The sequence below is a fragment of the Haliotis asinina genome, chromosome 6, assembly GCF_037392515.1.
Source record: "Haliotis asinina isolate JCU_RB_2024 chromosome 6, JCU_Hal_asi_v2, whole genome shotgun sequence".
NCBI lineage: Eukaryota > Metazoa > Mollusca > Gastropoda > Lepetellida > Haliotidae > Haliotis > Haliotis asinina.
Window position 1 is genome coordinate 54,540,156 of NC_090285.1, and position 19,137 is coordinate 54,559,292.

A 19,137-nucleotide genomic window follows, 5' to 3' on the forward strand; every position below is an offset into this window, starting at 1 on the left:
CTTACCCATGGAGACTGGGTTAGAATTGGTCTTCTTCTCTCTCAACTCAATGTTACCACCTACCCATGGAGACTGGGTTAGAATTGGTCTTCTTCTCTCTCAACTCATTGTTACCACTTACCCATGGAGACTGGGTTAGAATTGGTCTTCTTCTCTCTCAACTCATTGTTACCTCGTACCCATGGAGACTGGGGTTAGAATTAGTCTTCATCAACCCATGCTTGTCATTAGAGGTGACTGACAGGATAAGGTGGTCAGACTTGGTTGACACATGTGATTTTATCCTATTTACATAGATCATGTTGTTGACTGGACTGTGGTTATTTACAGACTGTCACCATACTGTGAGTGAGTGAGTTGGGTTTTATGTCACTTTTAACAATATTCCAGCAATATCACACCTGGGAACACCAGAAATTGGCTTCACTCAATGTACCCATGAGGGGAATTGAACCCAGGCCTTGGGCATGACAAGTAAATGCTTTAACCACAGCCCAGGACGCTATTTAGTCGAAGTATTGCTGTGCACATCATTGAACAACAAACAAAAAACATCATCTCCAGCTCACCTTATGCCTCCAATACAACCAGTCTGCCATGTTCCTCAAACCACAAAATCCCCTCTCCCAAATATAATTCCCACCAACAATCATCGACCAACATACTGAGTCCATGTCACCTCTCACATCTCTCTGACTGTCATTTGTCCATTTCTCCATCTGTTTCCCAATCTCGTGTCATTTATCCGCTAGTCCCATCTTCACCTGACTTGACCCTCACAGAAAGCAACTTCATACACTGGTCTAAAGACCAGGGTTAAACAAAATTCCATTCAGTCCTCAAAAATCTCTAGAGGACAATAGAACATATAACACCAAATACACACAAAAGAGCAAAGTTGAGGATAGTGGAATAAAATGTGTTGGTGCCAAATGCCCTGCTTTAGCGCATCTTACCTTCTCCTTGTTGATGCTCTTGATGGCCCAGGACTTTTTGGTTTCTCGGTGTTGTGCCTCGTGGACCTTCCCGAAGCTTCCCTGACCAAGTTTCTTACCAACTTCATAGCTTTCCTTGATGGCACTGTCATCAGCGATACGGATGTGTGGAATTGTTGTGGTCATTTTGAGACCCTCATCACCTCAGGCATAAACATCTGAAACAAAGTCCACACTTTACAAATTGGACCAACTGAAATAGTTTTCATGGACTTATCCATACAAAAAGAGGTATGGAGTGATGTTTCATACAGCATCTGTCATTCATCCCGAAACCAAGTCAAGCAAAATTCTGTTGGGTCTAGAAAACTCAGCTAAGTATAAACATATCTTGGCATGAGAACAACAAACCACAAGAAACAAGGAACGTTGTTCAGGCAGAGGTCTTGCGGGTCTTTTATTGCCGATTAAGACTGACCTCAAAAACATTCAAAATAAAACAAAAATCCTGGAAATACACAGATCTGCAAAAATCCTCAAGCCTGTTTATCACTAAAATCTACTGAAATATGATGCTGAAAACAAAGTTCACGGCAAGCACAATATTACGTTTTAAGACCGATTATACATAGATTGTATATAAACAAGTAGACATCTCAACAGCTAAACATAAGCTTTGTAAATGCGGTAATATGCAAAATAAATCATCACCCTCACAAATAATTTGGAACTGCTTACATTCAGGTAGACCTGAGAACACTTCATGCCTAATTTAAGTTAGCTTTTTCAGCTTGTGCTCCAAAAATAACGTAACACATTTTATTACCAGATCAAATGCAGGCATAACCTGTCAATAAACTCTGCCGCAATTAATAATGCATAAAATGGCTATGTCGAGCTTATTGTAATGGAGGCAAATGTTGCTATATTGGGCTTATACAACAGGTAACACTTGCAGCAGCCCCTGAACAGAAATCACACTGAAAACACCGAAACAGCATTTCAAATAAAATGATTTCTAAAATGTTGAAAAATGACTTCTTTGATTAGCATTCTAGAAGTTGGGTAGATAAAATGTCACTTATACAGAATAAAGAATAAAAATAGTCATCATTCTCCTTAGTTGAAAAATGCCTAAAGGATTTAAATATGCTGAATACCCAAAGAAAACTATCAAATAACCAGTGTGAATGATAACATAAAAACAAAGTATCTTGAGCCGTGCATCCCTGACCAGATCATCTGGAAGGTAAGCTTTCAGGGCTATCATTGTCCCAAGTAACACTAAACAGAGGTCCAATTGTACTACAGTAGACCATAAGTGAATATTAATACTTTTGCCATAAATAATAAAAGTATTTATCACCCAGCAATGTGCCCAAATGACATCCTGAAAGTGAAGCAATGACAAAGAACAATAGAAGATTCAAAGATTGTGACCAATACTGACCTTAGTACATACGGACAGACTCAAAACACTGTCAAGCAACTGTCACACAGTTCTAGATAATGTAGCTCACCCTCTCTGTAGTAGCTTTCTTCAACAAAATGCACCATGTTATCCTTCATTAAACACCGATGATCTCAGTATAATAAAACAATACTCAGGTAACAAAACACAACCCTAGTGAGAGACAGCCAGACCTGATTCACTCGAACACCAACAAACACCAGTGACCCAGTAATCAAGTCATCAGCTCTATAGAGGTGGGAATCAATGGCCAAGGGCAATGACACATGTATGTTCCATGCTGGAGTTCCTGCATCATCAGCATGGACATACCGCAGCATCAGCAACCTTCTCGTGATGTCAGCTGCTTCAGCGACTTCAGCCTTGACAGCACAGTTACCAGGAATATGCACAACATGTGAAACTACATGAATATTGAAGGTAGAAGGTGGCAAAGGAGATTAGTGCCATGATGGGCACCTGTTTAAGCTGCAGTGTGAATAATTGATGCTGTTCTAACAGGTGATGAAGCAGTTTGTAGTGGTGGCTGAGATCCAGGTCACTTCTATAGATTTTCTCTCCTAATGCCTTCCTTCTTCATTAAACTTTCACAAATCTTACAAAAGATATTAAACACGGTTCTTTGATTTCACAGGGGAAATTAGCATTCTCTATCCAACTCAGATGAGTTTCTTAATTAAAGGTTGTTGCTATTTCACATGCACAATGTTGTTTAATCTTCAACACATGAAGTACTTCTTTCTGCAACTGATGAATCTCACTAGTCTATCTGTGAAGTATGACAAATAAATCAAACGAAATGTACAATGTTCACTAACATCCATCATGAAGATGGGAGTTTTCTGTCATAATAATATAGTTTCTAATTTCCACGATATTCAAATACAATAACAAATTAAATAGGCTTTAAAACATTCAGTGGTATTGCTATAAAAGTAAGATAAAGTACATTTGCCTAAACATTATTTCATTTCATTTACTTTGAACTGTTCATCAACAAGATGTAACATGAGGATCATTCATCACTATAATGCAACACGGATGAGTTCAAACCCATTAACACAATATTCCACCAACATTATGATGGTACTATAACAAAATGAGAATCTATGTAGAAATACACAGTAATAACAAAGTTATTTACACCACATAAATCAATTAAAATACACAGCGATGCAGTCTTGCATCCAGATATATGAGTCCCATGATACAGCATACCAACCTGCAACCCATCATACACTGGACACATTACAAGTTACATTGGAGCAAAAATGAAATAAAATATTCAACCACTTGACAATGCCCTTTTGTCAGTATACTGAACAACAAAAGAAATGTAACACTGTGGGTCTTTTGTCAAGTTTTAAATAGAAGATATAAACATGGACGCTTACTTTCATGAGATAACGTTTTTTCAAAACTTGTGTTTCTTTTCCAGTACAGTATAGTGAGTCTTTATTTTTCTGCCATACAATACCCAATTTGTAATATCTTAAATATAAAAGCAAATTATTCTGGGTTGTTACCATCTAATGAAAAGAACAACTAGTGAAAATGAACTGCTGTTTCTATGGTATCAGGATAGAAATCATATTGTGCCCATTATAGGTGCTGAACAGGATCATATCACACCTCTACCACATTGTTACCCCCTAATTCACACAACCTCATCATTATCAGGCCTTCACAAACCATTATCAAGTCACAACTCTTGTGAAATGAACACAAGGCTAAGAAACCTGAGTCTCTGATTTCCTGGAGGGAAATAGACGACAATCATCAGCAACCATCAGTGGAGCCTCAATAACACACACCTATCAAATATCCCAACAGGACACGGTAGACTGTACTTGTATATCCAACACCAGGTCTCTCAATATAGCTACTAGAACAACAAGTCAGTTACACAGTCCACAGTTCAAACCAGTGTCAGAGATTCTGTAGCTCACCTGCGTCCTGTTGAAGGTTGTCATAACATGGAAAACCACAACATGAAAACATTGGTTAGTAAACCACAAAACAGCATGCATACTTCAAAATACTTCGAGCAGAAATCACAGAGTTGTCACAGATTCCTGGAAACAAGTCTGAAAGACAGTATGGCTGTGATCACAAACAGGAATTTCAGAATTATAAACATGATGAAAAATGAAATTTCAGGGAAATTGCTAAAAATACAGTAAAAATCAAAATCTAGATCAAGGGAACATGCTGCTGATGTTTTTTTTCCCTTTCTTTTTTAATTCACAGCTCGCAAAAAATATCCCGCTATTTCACATACTGCCCATTGACCACATATCAAAGGTTCAAATGAACTAGCAGACAAGATTAGGAGGTAGAGAATAACCTGGAACCATGTTTAAAACTGAATCAGGACTGGGTGAACAGGGTTCAGAGACAGTTATATTCATTCTCAGTCTCAGAATCATCTTCTTACAATAAACAGTATCAAATATCTCCTGTATTGTATAGATATAGTATTTTGTATACAAAAGGGTGTGTTTTTGCTACGCATTCTGATTTATATGTTAGATGTTGCTTACGTTATGGGCTGTGTATTGTAATTGAATATTCCTATAACAGAGGGTTATATGACAGTGAAATTCCCAAATAATGTGGAGGAAAAATCAAATAATTGCATTTTTAGAGTTTTAATAGATGTTTTATCAGCATTTCTATCATGTCTGTTGTGTTGATATCAGTCATGTTGGTGGTCAAGCTGATGTAGTGCGGCAGTGTTGTATATACATGCGTAGAGAAGTGCTATGAAATCAGACACACTTCCAATCCAAAAATTTCAAATTGCACATGTGGAAAATTCCAAAGTCTGTGTCAAAATCCATGGAATTGTTGTTGTTGTGATCCGCCATCATTGTGGTCAAACAGAAGTAGTTCTCACAATAAGATTCGTTCATGCACAGTGAAATGGCTTAAAATCAGATGAGTGTTGATCCAGAATTGATTCTGATTTTTATGCACAACCAAGCAGAATCCAGTATTTTCTTGAGTCATGACAGATTGTTTAACAATGATAAAAAAAAACAGGTAAAGCAGGTGTGATATTTGGTCAGCACTGAACAGTTACCATATATTACTGTGTATAAGCCGACCCCCTAAGTTGGAACCTAAAATAAGAGTCAATATGGTATGTTTTGTGCTTAAGCCGACCCCCTGCGATGGGTCACGGTCAACTTATATCACAAGACATCTGGCAGCTACAGGCTTGGATGTGAAACGTAAACATGCTAAGTGAGAATGATATCTAAAAAAGATTATACTGATCATTATTCTAAAAATGTGCGTTCATTTTCCTTTCTACATGCACAATAACATGTTAACCCAACAGAATTAGAAATACGAACTATTTTCCTCAATTTTATTGGAAAAACATTTTCATACTTGCTTCATCAATGAGTCCAGATCATTAAGTTCTCAAAGAGCAAAGTAACAATGTTTCAGGGAGATAATTAATCAAAGTGAATAAGGTGAGGAATACAATCAACAACAGTACTCATAAAAGCTGTCAAATGTACATTAAAACATACTATTTCCATCTTTTTCGAGCTAATGTGTGCTTTAATTCAAGTGACAACTCGGCTTCGTCACCTCGAATTTTACACTGAGGCACGATGTTTAATGCTAAAAGGTATTCATGAAGCATAGGTAACTTGTTTGATTTTGACCAATCACGATCTTTGCAGCAGACTGTTGCAAAAAAGCCTCATTAGAAACCAATCTTAATCCAATAAGATCGCTTCTTACAAATCAGACATATCCTAGGCAAAGGGACAGTGATATTGTTGATGTTCACAGCTTTCGAACGATACCCGCCACAAAACGAATCGCCTCACATGTTATTCATACAGAGCTTCGAAAACAGAGGTATTTGCCCTTGTTGTATCCCATTACCGAGCAGAAAGCCACTGATATTGGGAAATAGACCACATACATATTATTTGAGAAATCCTTTTATAATAATTTTCCGATTGTGCAAAAATGAAAAGGGTAAAGGGATATTAAGCAGGATCGTATCATGACTCTGGGGGATATAATGACATGTTACAAATGAAAAGGAATTATGTCTCTACTCCTACAATCTCCCACTCCTTGAAAGTGCTTATGCAAACAACAAAACAAGAGCAACTTGTGTATCGCTTGCATAGCATTACAAAACAACAGGAAACAGCAGATCAGACTGGCACAAGCCATTTCACAAATGGCAACTGGACATGCTTATGACTTTTCTTATCATGTGTAAATAGGTAGATATCAAACCTAATAATGACTATGAGCAAAATATTTTGAAATAATGAAAACTGTATACTTTGATATATATTTTATTGATCTATTGATCACTTAGAACAAAGCGTCTATAATCGTCATAAACTTCCAGGCAAGTGTACCTCCAAGATCGTCCTGATAGGGCACTGATGATCTGAAAAATACTTTTGTGAAATCAGACAGAAAGATAGGCAGACAGATTTTTGTGAAATCATGTCTCATAGATAAGCTGACCCCCTTCTACAGACTGCATTTTTTCAGTCCTATATATGGTAATTTGGCAAACAATAAACTAAGTAGTTTTAAACAACTGCAAATTACAAGCTTAGATTATCTAAACTTAGCATCCAGTAACATTGCAACATGCTTTGAATTCACTGCATATTTGAGATAATTTGTGCATCAAACACACAGGTTTTCAGTCTAAGTAAACTTATCCTCAGTACTTTTAGTTACACTCCACTACTGAGTCTAACAAAACCCTATGGGAGGTCGCATCAGGTAACCTTTGAGATTGACCAATCGGATCACAGCTTACTAAATCACGAAAGTGGACATTCGCACATACCTTTTGAACTTTTTATCTCGAAAAGGTTCGTACCCGAACGATTCCAAATGATATTTAGTGTACGATCCCTTGCGGCTGATCCACACTGCACACATTACAACCATGACAACGGTGAGTAAACATTCCCTGAAAATAGTGTTTTTGACAATATTCAAGGATGTCATCTTGCGGAAATATTAGCTAATGGTAACCATGTTAACAGAATGCCCAAAGCGTATATACAGCTGGTCAAATAACTGTGTTATATACAGATTTTTTTTTGTGGAGAGATCTGTGTCAGTAACCAGAATATTTTGAAAGTCCCTCCGATCCCTAAATAGTAGCCGTTGTTTGATTGGTTAAATCTATTTAACCATCTCGCGTAGCTCAAAGGTTACCTGACGTGACCTTCTACTAGGTTTTGTTGAACTCAGTCGGGCAGTGTAACGAAATACACTGAGACTAAGTTTACTTTGACTGCACAGGTTTTCTGCATCAGGGCAAACACTGACTTCCGTGATGGTGACACCATCAGGTCTGATTTTCCTTCATGAGTAGGAGTACCAAAACACTTGTGGCTAGAAGTATTTTTCTCCAACAACCTATATGGAATTTCCTGCAACTGAAATTGTTAACAAAGTATTAAGCTAAGAGCTGTAAAGCGAAACTTGTACTGCCATGGATACTTATCAAACATCTAAGACTAAGTGACCAGCACAGCACTTCCTAGACCAACATAAACCCTCCATCAGCGCTACAGCGGAGCCAGTGAAGCTTGTCCACTATGTCCACAGTTGTCTCGGCATGGTTGAATGACCCTTCACAAACAGTATGGATCCCCCACAATAACAATGAGGTTCCCATGATTAACACCATGGATCAATCTAAGCCTAAAAAGCTGCATGGGGTGTTATTTGTATACATTATATTGCACTGTTGACACCTCTGTGAAACCATGAATAAAGACATGGACACCCCATATCCTATTGTCAGCATGTTTTTGTAGGCAGTTAATTAAGGTAGAGAAATACATCAAAGCCCTTGCTGGCAGCACATCATAAACAAGGCAACTGTCACACTGTTCATGCTGTTTGTGACGCTCCATTTCTTGCTAACACATTTACCTTGCTAAACTCGACTGAATAACACAGACATATAAACAGCATGGATAGAGACATATATTTTCACCATTAATGCCACTCAGGAGATGATGCTAGTAACATTGCATTGAGACTTATAAAAGTAGCTGTGACTAGTAAAGCTGTGTTGTGACTAACACTGAATTATGGCTGATAACAAAGAACACTGAATTATGGCTGATAACAAAGAACACTGAATTATGGCTGATAACAAAGAACACTGAATTATGGCTGATAACAAAGAACACTGAATTATGGCTAATAACAAAGCATTGATGCAATTAATACTACATTTATGTTAGTAACAGTTCTTCAAAAAGTTTTGAGACAAGTAACAGCACTGTGGCTAGTAACAGTGCACTGAAGCTAGATACAGTGCATTGAGGCTAGTAACACCAGGGATTGGGATAGGCAGGGTGAGTGAGTGAGTTAATATTTAACATCACATCGGCAATATTGCAGCCATACCGTGACGAGAACATTCTTGAAAAAAGGAATTTATGTATATGGTAAAAAACTGTCAATGAAGGACAGTAAAACAACTAGATTATCACAATAAGAATTAAAACTAGCATGACAAGTTAAAACTAATATCACTATTCAGACAATACAATATAAAAACAGGCTATAGATCACGGATAGGCAGCGCCATGGGCATTTTCCACATTAGAATAAATAATGGTACATTAAATTTTTAAAGTTTACCATTAATACAAGGGCAGTTGCCCATTCAAAATTCAGAAAATGGCCTATATTCTTGAAAATGACCCATTGTCAAAGTTCTCTATCCCAATCACTGTAATAAAACTACTAATACAGTACTGACTTCAGTAACAATGCACTGAAGCCAGAAATACTACACTGAGGCTAGTAACAAGGCACTGAGACAGGTAAAACTCCATTGTGGTAAGTAACATTGCAATGTGATTGGCACCACTGTATCATGGCTTGTAACACTGCATGAAAGGTACTACATCTGCAAAGAAGAAAATATCAATCTATTGATGCTAATAACATTGCACTGAAACCAGTAACACTACACTGATGCTAGTAACATTGCACTGAAACCAGTAACAATCCATTGATGCAAACAACAATGCACTGAAGCCAGTAACACTACACTGATGCTAGTAACCTTGCACTGAAGCCAGTAACAATCTATTGATGCAAATAGCATCGCACTGAAGCCAGTAAAAGGCCATGGATGATAGAAACATTGCACTAAAGCCAGTACCACTACACTGATGCTAGTAACCTTGCACTGAAGCCAGTAACAATCCATTGATGCAAATAACAATGCACTGAAGACACTAACACTACACTAAGGCTATTAACATTGCACTGAACCCAGTAATGCTTATCAAGCCTTCAGCATGCACAACAATCAAATTATCTTATTATACAGCAAACACGAAACATCTAAATTAGATAAATGCTGAAATAGCTTAATATACAAAACATATCAAAGTTGACAAACCTTTGCACAGAAACAGAAACAGAATAACAAGCCAATCTGTTACTTCAACTCTGTGACATAAGCCTCCCACAATACAATCAGCCCCATCTCTCATTAAACCATGAAATCAACTTAAGTTAGAAACCATTATCTCACATTTCTAAAACAACAGCATTCAGGGAAGCAGAAACAAATTCCCAATGTTCATGAAACATATGAGATGCAGAAACATAAGCAAGGCATTGTAAGTCATTGTTCCACATGTTGGGTCTTGTTAGTCAAGTCACTGATATACTACTGCCCTAGCTATTGGAAACTCTCACCCACCATTGCTTACGATAACATAATCCTACTTGGCTGGCTAGGTGACCCAGCTTAGGCAGGGAAACAATACCTCAACTAGAAAATGTTAGCATTTAAATAATGTGTGTAAACCAGACTCAACACTTTCCAAACACTCCTGAATGTACTCAACACATACAATACCACAGAGTTGTTGTATGGAACGACACCTATATATTTGGTATAACACATACAGGTACCCCTAACTCTTTATTCATTATGTTTAGCATGAATTTACACTTTACCAGTTTAATCTAGTGCCATGTAAATCTATCATTTCTGACAGTACATCAAGGTACCCTTGACTTTCATGTCTTTTATAAACTAGTAAATACTATACCAGCAGAAAGTTTTGGTGGACTAGTGAAAACTAAAATAACTCTTTTATGTATCTGGGAATGATCTTGTACAAACACATTCTTAAACCCCCAAGAATATTTGGCCCCAACCAAGTAAAGACTTGGATTAGTCAGCAGTTTGACTCGGCTATTTATGAAAATTCAACATTGAAAGTAAACAGTTCAAAATAACAGTTAATACCTAATGTTATTAAAGTGAATGCTTTTGATGTATTTGATCAATACAGAAAATATTTACATACACAAACAGAAGCACAAGCTTGTCAGAGAAAAATAATCTCAACCTACTCTTACAGCACATATAGACAAATGCGTAAACTGCTTGATAAAATTGCCTTAAGTTGTATAACCCTTTTAACCTATTGTATTTGCATGTTTGTTGAGGGAAGTGGGTTTCCACTTTGTGACAGACTTCAGAAATAGCTGGGCAGTCCATTACTAACCTGTCTGAACAAACATCACAGTTCCTGTGACTAACAATGCTAACATTTCGAATAAGGGAGTGGAATAATTTACACAAGTTGAACAAGTTCAAACCAAGGACTCCACTACTTTGAATTGGACAAGATGGCCACACATCAAGGTGAATATAGTAAAATAGTAGAATAATTGTTCACAAGAGGTCGATGTACATACTTCTTGAAAGTAACATTCTCTTATTATGTGCTTATCCTGGCTGAAAGGTCAAAAACACTTTTTACACTGTGTATATCAACGTTTGAAGAGGAGGAATACAAGCCTATCTGTACATGTCATATGGCACTACACATCACCATATGACATCCATCGACTATTTCAATATCTTCAGCAAATATGCAAAATGATGAATCATCTGTCATTGATTACAAATATGATATGGGCCACAGCAGAGGTCGATATCAAAATATTAAAGGCTTTCGTTTGTATTTCTAACATTTGATATATCTTGTAAATAGATTGAAGCATTGTGGTAAGAAGTCATTGACTGGTGACCATATGTTTGAACCTTTCAGAATGTTTTCCTAACCCAGATCTACAGGCCAGAACGACAGCCAAACAACTAAAATAGTCACTGTTGGCGACCATGGTAGTGACAACAATGATATGAAATAAACCATGAAAAAGCAAATGACAGAAGCTCTTGACATTAATATCGCTGATGTCAAACACTGTAATTCCATTCTATTTCAGCCTAAAGATTTTTGTATCAACAACCGCTTAAAAAATAACCATCAATACTATTGCACAAAAAATGTTTACATTCTGTTATCTCTAAATGTTTTCAGATTGGAAGGTTACAAAAAACATTATTTATCTTTGATCTTTTCCCCCTACATTCCTGAATTTCAAGGTCATAAAATAGCTAAGCCAAGGAAATCAAGCAAAATGCGAGTGTATAAGACAAAGCATTAACAGAATTTTTTATCCATGCCAAAACACTAACATAAAATCTGTAGTTGGGAGGGACTCTAAATTCAAATACAATTTACCTGGCCACCAGTTTGTCTCAGCCGAGAGGAGTTAACATGTGTTAATCAAATCATGTACCTCATCGATTCAAGGGCAATTACACACATGGCTCCCCAGAATGGCTAGTTCAGAGAGATAACAACATCGAAGTCAGACTGTCATGCAGGTGAGGTGTCTTTCAGATTGCTTGGCGTACTGTATAGGTACATGTCTGGTGGTTGAAGCCAACCAGTGATTTGTGCCAGGTGAAGTGTGTGGTAATGTGGTATACTGGTAATACAGGTCCACTGCAATGGCTTGTGGACTTATCAGCAATCTGTGTGCGACAAGCTTGGGATCAGATTGCACCAGGTTTCTGAGCTACAACCCAGGAATATTAAGCGCCCCACCTAATTGCCTAAGAGGTTGCTCGTAAAACAGCACCACCACCAAAATACCTATGATTAGTTCACTCTGAAAAGAACATTAACACAAAAGCTATATAATGAATTGTTGTTTGCCCAGTCACACATTGCATTCAATGGTGCCTAATAATTGACACACATGTGAAATAATGTAAGATTTTGGTTAATACACAGTTTAGGTGGAAATTCTTTCCTTTTAAATATAAACACTCTTGACATTGAATATGTTCAATCATAGATTCATTACCAACTTCAGCCCAAGGTCATGATAGTAAAGAGAGCACAAGATGTCTGGAGCTTTGATCATATGAATCAATGGTCTCCACTCAGTCACATTATACACTTTCTTAATGATACAATCATGTATCATTGATACATTACAAGTGATACAATGGTCTTGAGAGACATCACACATCAACACCAGTTAGCTCCTGTCTTCCACTGATAAGTCTCAATCTTTGTTGTCTTTTTGTTCTTGTACACATAAATGCTCTCTGTCTCACAGCATTCATTCAGCTGATAAAGAAGTAAGGACATACTACGAAACATGTTCTAAACCATTAAACTTTCTTCCTTATGTCAATCACTTCTAATGTCATTCAAAGACTTAAACTGATGTTACCTCACATATAGTAATATTGAAGGTCATACATTGGTGCTTATTCATAAAAATATCACAGTTACACATTTACTAACTTAATGTGGCAGAAAACCAAACTTGGTGCTATTCCACTCACATCTATTTCCTTCTAAAAATAGTGGAAATATCCATAGCAATGTGTCTTACATCATAAAAAGAGACATAAAATAGTTGATGCCATGTGCAAATATCACATAAACATTTTGGTGGGAATATCACAAATATATTTCACAGAGGGCACTGGATATATAAGGATGATTCTCATCCAGTGAGAATCTGATATTCGAGTGTAAGGTAAGGTAAAGCATGATAAACATGATAAACAGTCCAATAACATAGTAATGGATTATGAAACATTAGTATAATGACGTAATCATTTTCTAAACAAGGCAAAACAAATTGTATGATTTTTTCCTTACAAAACCAATTTCAGTAAAATCAGCAAGGGAGATTTGACAGTGCTCAAAATAACATGTTATGTTTTCCAAAGAACATGTACAGACAGAAAACAAAATGTATTTAAGAACTCCAAGTGCAAGGAATGTTTGGCTGATTACCCACAGAGAGCTTACACCATTGTGAATATCAGCTTAGACATGGAGTCAACCCAAAACACACCTCCATAAAGCAGTAAATCCACACCTAATCTCCCAGCATGCAAGTCAATAAGAAACTGACTTGACCCCTACCTGTTCTGTTCTCTCCAACTCGGCACAATAACAGACCGTCAAGATTTGACCGATCAAATCCTTCAAAACACTGCAATCACTTAATTTACTTGCCAAATATCCCCATACCTATAGCTCTCAAATAAGAGCTGTTCATAAATCTAGAGTGATTGTCAGAGCGCGTAACGTCAAAGTTGATGAATGCCCCCGTGACAGCACTCACCTTCAAGGAATTACAACCTTGATCACCACCACCACACTTACTCAAATATTTCATAACCTTTCCTCACAAGATTTCCCTGAAGACCTCCACATGCACAGAATAGGACGTACGAGAATCACAATCCAGCCAGTCAACCCGTAGTCTATTATTGAACAGGTCCTGGTATAGCACCCAACAAGGCATAATTACATAGAATTACCTTTCAATCTGTGAAGATACAGGTATACATAACAGTGTTTATAATCCTCCGAACTTCCTTTCACAACTCAGCTTCAAAGTAAGGCAACAGTAGCACCAAGCCATAACGTGTAGACTCCCACAATGGCTATCACATTTGTTCCAGAATCTCACAGTCAAAGAATGCAGTTCACGAATCAGCAAGTCACCAATAACTCCTACCTAACCTTGCATTCACATAATGTCAAATCATCCATTTAAAACCTTCAAGGCTGTAATGAGCAAAGCAATACCTAAGAAATTTGACCCCAGAAACAATGAGCTGAAAACAAATCTGATAACACGCAATTTACATTTTCCTTGTCAACACTTAGCCATGTTAAGTAGAATTTGACTTGTGCAGCTACCATAGGTTACTACTGAGAGACTTTACCCATGCAAATTGATCATTAACAAGCGGCTACGAACATCGGTTTTTCAACAGTCAAGGGCTCAATATTTCATGCCACAATCACTGCTGAGTAAGGTAGTGTTTTTAAGCAAGAGCCATACAATGTACCTAGGTAGATATGGTGACAACACCATGCACTGCCACTATGCAGGAGAGCCCTTCCTGTTGTCAAAACAATGTAATGGCATGTGTGCCTAGACATGCATCCATGTTTCACTCTCAGTCTTGACTCTATTGACAGCATACAATAACACACGATACATGCAATGTGCAGCAATATATATTAACACCAGCAAACAATCCATAACCAGTACCATTCTACTTAACACAGGAAAAGTAAACACATGAACCTAGTGCACAATGCCTTTATGTTTAGTTTTTTTTTTCATAATTTGGACAAAACTGTCAATAAAGTAATCTACAAGATCGATTCAGCTCTTTAAAATCATCAAATTTCAGGAACTATACCATGAAATATTACCTGTATTAGCATGATGAATATGAATATTGATATTAGCCAGTACAACACTGGGGGGCAGGGTTACAACCTGAAGCAAGTCAGCACAACACAAGGAGGCAGGGTTACAACATGAAGCAAGTCAGTCAATGCAACACAAGGAGGCAGGAATACAACCTGAAGCATGTCAGTTTAGCACAAGGAGGTAGAGTTACAACCTGAAGCATGTCAGTCAGTACAACACAAGGTGGGAGGAATATCACCTGATGTGAGTCAGTACAACTCTGGGGGGCAGGGTTACAACCTGAAGCATGTAAGCCAGCACAACACAATATCAGTCAGTACAACACTGGGATCAGGGTTACAACCTGAAGCATGTCAGTCAGTACAACACAAGGAGGCAGGAATACAACCTGAAGCAAGTCAGTCAGTACAACACTGGTGGGCAGGGTTACAACCTGAAGCATGTCAGTCAGCAAAACACAAGGAGGCAGGAATACAACCTGAAGCATGTCCGTCAGCACAACACATGGAGACAAGAATACAACCTGATGCAACTCAGTACAACACTAGGGGGCAAGGTTACAACCTGGAGCAATTCAGTCAGCACAACACTAGGAGGCAAGAATACAATCTGAAGCATATAAGTCAGTACAACACTGGCACACAGGGTTACAGCCTGAAGCAAGTCCCTCCACACAACACTAGGAAACAGGAATACAACCAAAAGCATGTCAGGACAACACTAGGAGGCAGGAATACAACCTGAAACACGTCAGTCAGCACAACACTGACAGGCAGGGTTACAACCAGAGGCATGTCAGTCAGTACAACACTGGGAAGTGTTTGAAAGATTGATGGAGTTCTGAACACACTACATTTCCCTTGGGCGTATGGACTAGCTGGGCTAGGTTTAACATGAGACCTTTTAAAACAATAATCTTTTTCAGGGGATCTGGTACAATGGCAGTTACAAAACAGTCTCAATACCTTGAAACAGTCTAGATTCCACGCTAGCATATAGCCATTAAAATTCCAATAAAATTTAGATGCTAAGTTGATGATAGCACAAAGCAAACTACATGTACCTGGGAATACCATGACAAAACAATGCTTTTCTTGGTAACATTTGTATCAACAAAATAGACACAAGTAACAAAAATCAGAGTGTGATGCAAGGGCAATGTAACATTATTAAATGCACTCAGGATCCTATTGCCTTCTCCGTAAAGAATATCAGAATGATAATGCAGTTCCCTAGATGATACATGATATAAATATTTCAAAATCAAATTGTAAAAGAAAAGGCAATTTGAAAAAAGTAATAATAAAAGATCATCTCCAGCAATGCTTGTTCATGAAAGATACAACATATGTCATATTTGGGATTTCACTTTCTTAGTAAAGTATGAAAGATACTTCTCTGTCATTTGATGTTACCAATCTTTTCTCTGCACCTGCCTGGTAACAAAAGATCCCTCTAAAGATACCCTTGGCTTTGAATGGTAATAAAGACACTCTCTAAAAGTAAAAATCAACAAGAGAAAATATTCACCCAAACTACTGTGAAGCCAAACTGCTCTACTCTCAAATAAAACCCACCAGTTCTTGAACACCTGCTATGATATACTATAATCATTAAACCAGAATTGTATAGCTCTTATTCAAAAATACACCCAGTAAAAATGACATAGCTTTTTAATCTAAGCTACAGCACAGGGCATATATTACTGTGATATCTGAAGCACCTTGTGCGTAATGCTACCAATATTATTCCCTATTGTATAACATTGGCTTGATCTTAATCCTCCACAGAGTTCTCCATGTCCACTGTTATAGCTTGTGGCAAGTCAACAGGTACCTTCACTATGAGCTGAGCTAATCTCAAAGTCACAAACTCACTGAAATCGTTTATAGCTATTAATAATCAATCTGCTCATATAATGCAGGTTTCAATGCTCTGTTCGCGTTTTCAGATGTAAATAAACAACTTGATCAATTACAAATAAGAATTCTGTGCAATTGATAAGTATAAATATATTCGCTATACAGAAGCCCTACTATCAAGCACACACAATCAAACATCATGGCACATGACACTATTGGGGAGAAAATAGCACTACTATAGTCAAAAATGGAGCACTATTCTCTTACCCGAGACATATTTATTTCAAACACTGTGACAGTAGCCATTGTTTCAGAAACAAACGATAAAGTAGTTCCCTATCCATGTTAACAAAATTCACAAATATATATTCCCCAAATCTCAGAAATAATGACATACTTCTGCGCATATTCCACTCCAGTGTGATAAATTATTTTGTGCAACCTCAAACCAGATCACAGAATCTGGCCAGCATAATAAAGGATTTATGTAGACAGAACAAAACCGTAACCCTCAAAGTATTACTCCTCTGTCTCTTGATCCACTAAAGGTTTGTAAAGCTATGTCATTCATAAGCCTGTGCAAAAAGTATAGAGTTAAGACAGATCCTGATATTATGAACGCTTTGTGGATCAGGACCCCCGATACTTAAATGTGAAAATGACCTACAGTATTCTAGTCTGTGACTTTAGCCACTAGGTCCAAAGCCTGACAAATGTATATTACTCAACAGTTTTTCTTCTCAACTCATACAACTCTATACAACACAGAAATACAAGGAAATAATATTGCAAAGAGCCAAAATCAGACAAACAGACATAACATTTTGGCACAGACATCACTAACTGTTTTGTAAAAACATGTTCCATTAAAAGACCAATGCAGAGCAATTTCAAAACTAGCAACACTTGCAGTTTCGGTTTTAGTTCAACACTTCAAGTTAGGACAAATGCATACAGTGCAGCCTTCAAGATCAACAGTAATCTCCACAGAGTTGACAGCACCCGCCCCAAAATGATTTTAATTGAAACATTATCAAATCTCAACAAATTCAATTCACCCTATGTTGCCATGATTACCGGTCCCACTGGAAAGTAAGTCATATGTCCTTATATTTTATCTACAACATTACGAGGCAGTCTTGTAGATCCCAATAAGTCATGTTTGAATTGTAAAGCAGTCAGATTTTGAAACTTCCAAACTGGGGACAATAGATATTACGAGTCCCTCAAAATGTTTGTTGAGCCAAAGTACATAGCTTCAGGTACACATTCATATCTTTCTTCATGTCAGAGTCACTGAAAACCACCCAACTAAACACCTTTGAAGTTTTATATTTTTGAGTGCATAACAGGACGTGAATCTGTATTTGGCTTTCGCTACCTGGCTTTGGGAGCAATGGGGTAGCTTTGTGTGGTCAAAGCATTTGCTTGTCATGTCAAAGACCCTTGGCCTAGAATTTTGGAGCTCTCTTAGTGCTAAGATAGTTTTAAGTTAATGTTAATCCAACTATCTTAGCATGAAGAGAGCTTAAAAAATCTAGGCCCTGATTCAATTCCCCACGTGGGTACAATGTGTGAAGCCCATTTCTGGTGTCCCCTACTGTGATATTGCTGGAATACAGCGTAAAACCAAACTTACTCACTACAGGGCATTTCATCTTACCTCACACATGAATGCTGCTTTCTGATTGGCTAAGCGCTATTCTATTATTTTCAATGTACCCTGCTTACAGGCAATGTATTATTTTCAGTGTGCACCGCTGGGAATTCCAAACTCTTCTGGTGCTTCATGGTAGTACTTTTTTTACCTTGAATAACATTGAATCACGCATCCAGCACGGAAATTACTGATGTTTTGCGATTGAAAATCGATAGAAGGGAGATAACTCTAAATCTGTTTACCTTGTGTCATCTGCAAAACAGCGATTCGCCTCACATTCAACAAAAGTGCTTCAAACAGTTCAAAATTAAAATTCAGGTGTTCAGTAAGATAAATACATTGTTCACTGGTCCCTCAGGGTCCATGGGCTCATGCACCCTGGAGGCTTGTTTATGTTCCCCTTGCCATAACATAAACAAACCTCGAGGGTACATGAGCCCATGGCCCCCTCCCGACCAGTGAACAACTTATAATGTATTCACAGCACTAAGATTGACATTACATTATCTCTCAAGTTATAGAAAGCAATTTTATCACTGAAAGGTCATACTTCACAGTAGACAGCATCACAGTATTCTAATCACTTATTGA

The 19,137-nt window shown here is 37.5% G+C and overlaps 1 protein-coding gene across 2 annotated transcripts in view; it reads right to left on the minus strand.

Moving 5' to 3' along the window:
• LOC137287523 (serine/threonine-protein kinase 33-like) overlaps positions 1 to 19,137 on the minus strand; it is a 36,155-nt gene that overhangs the window by 11,905 nt on the left and 5,113 nt on the right. Inside the window, exons 1-2 of one of the 2 annotated variants that reach the window (XM_067819865.1) lie at positions 2,719 to 2,753; positions 957 to 1,153 (exon numbers count right to left, since the gene is read on the minus strand). In XM_067819865.1, coding sequence (XP_067675966.1) covers positions 957 to 1,121 — 165 coding nt within the window. In that variant the 5' untranslated portion in view covers positions 1,122 to 1,153; positions 2,719 to 2,753. Of the gene's footprint in view, positions 1 to 956; positions 1,154 to 2,718; positions 2,754 to 19,137 lie in introns of those variants that run through there. The other variant, XM_067819864.1, reaches the window with a different exon arrangement.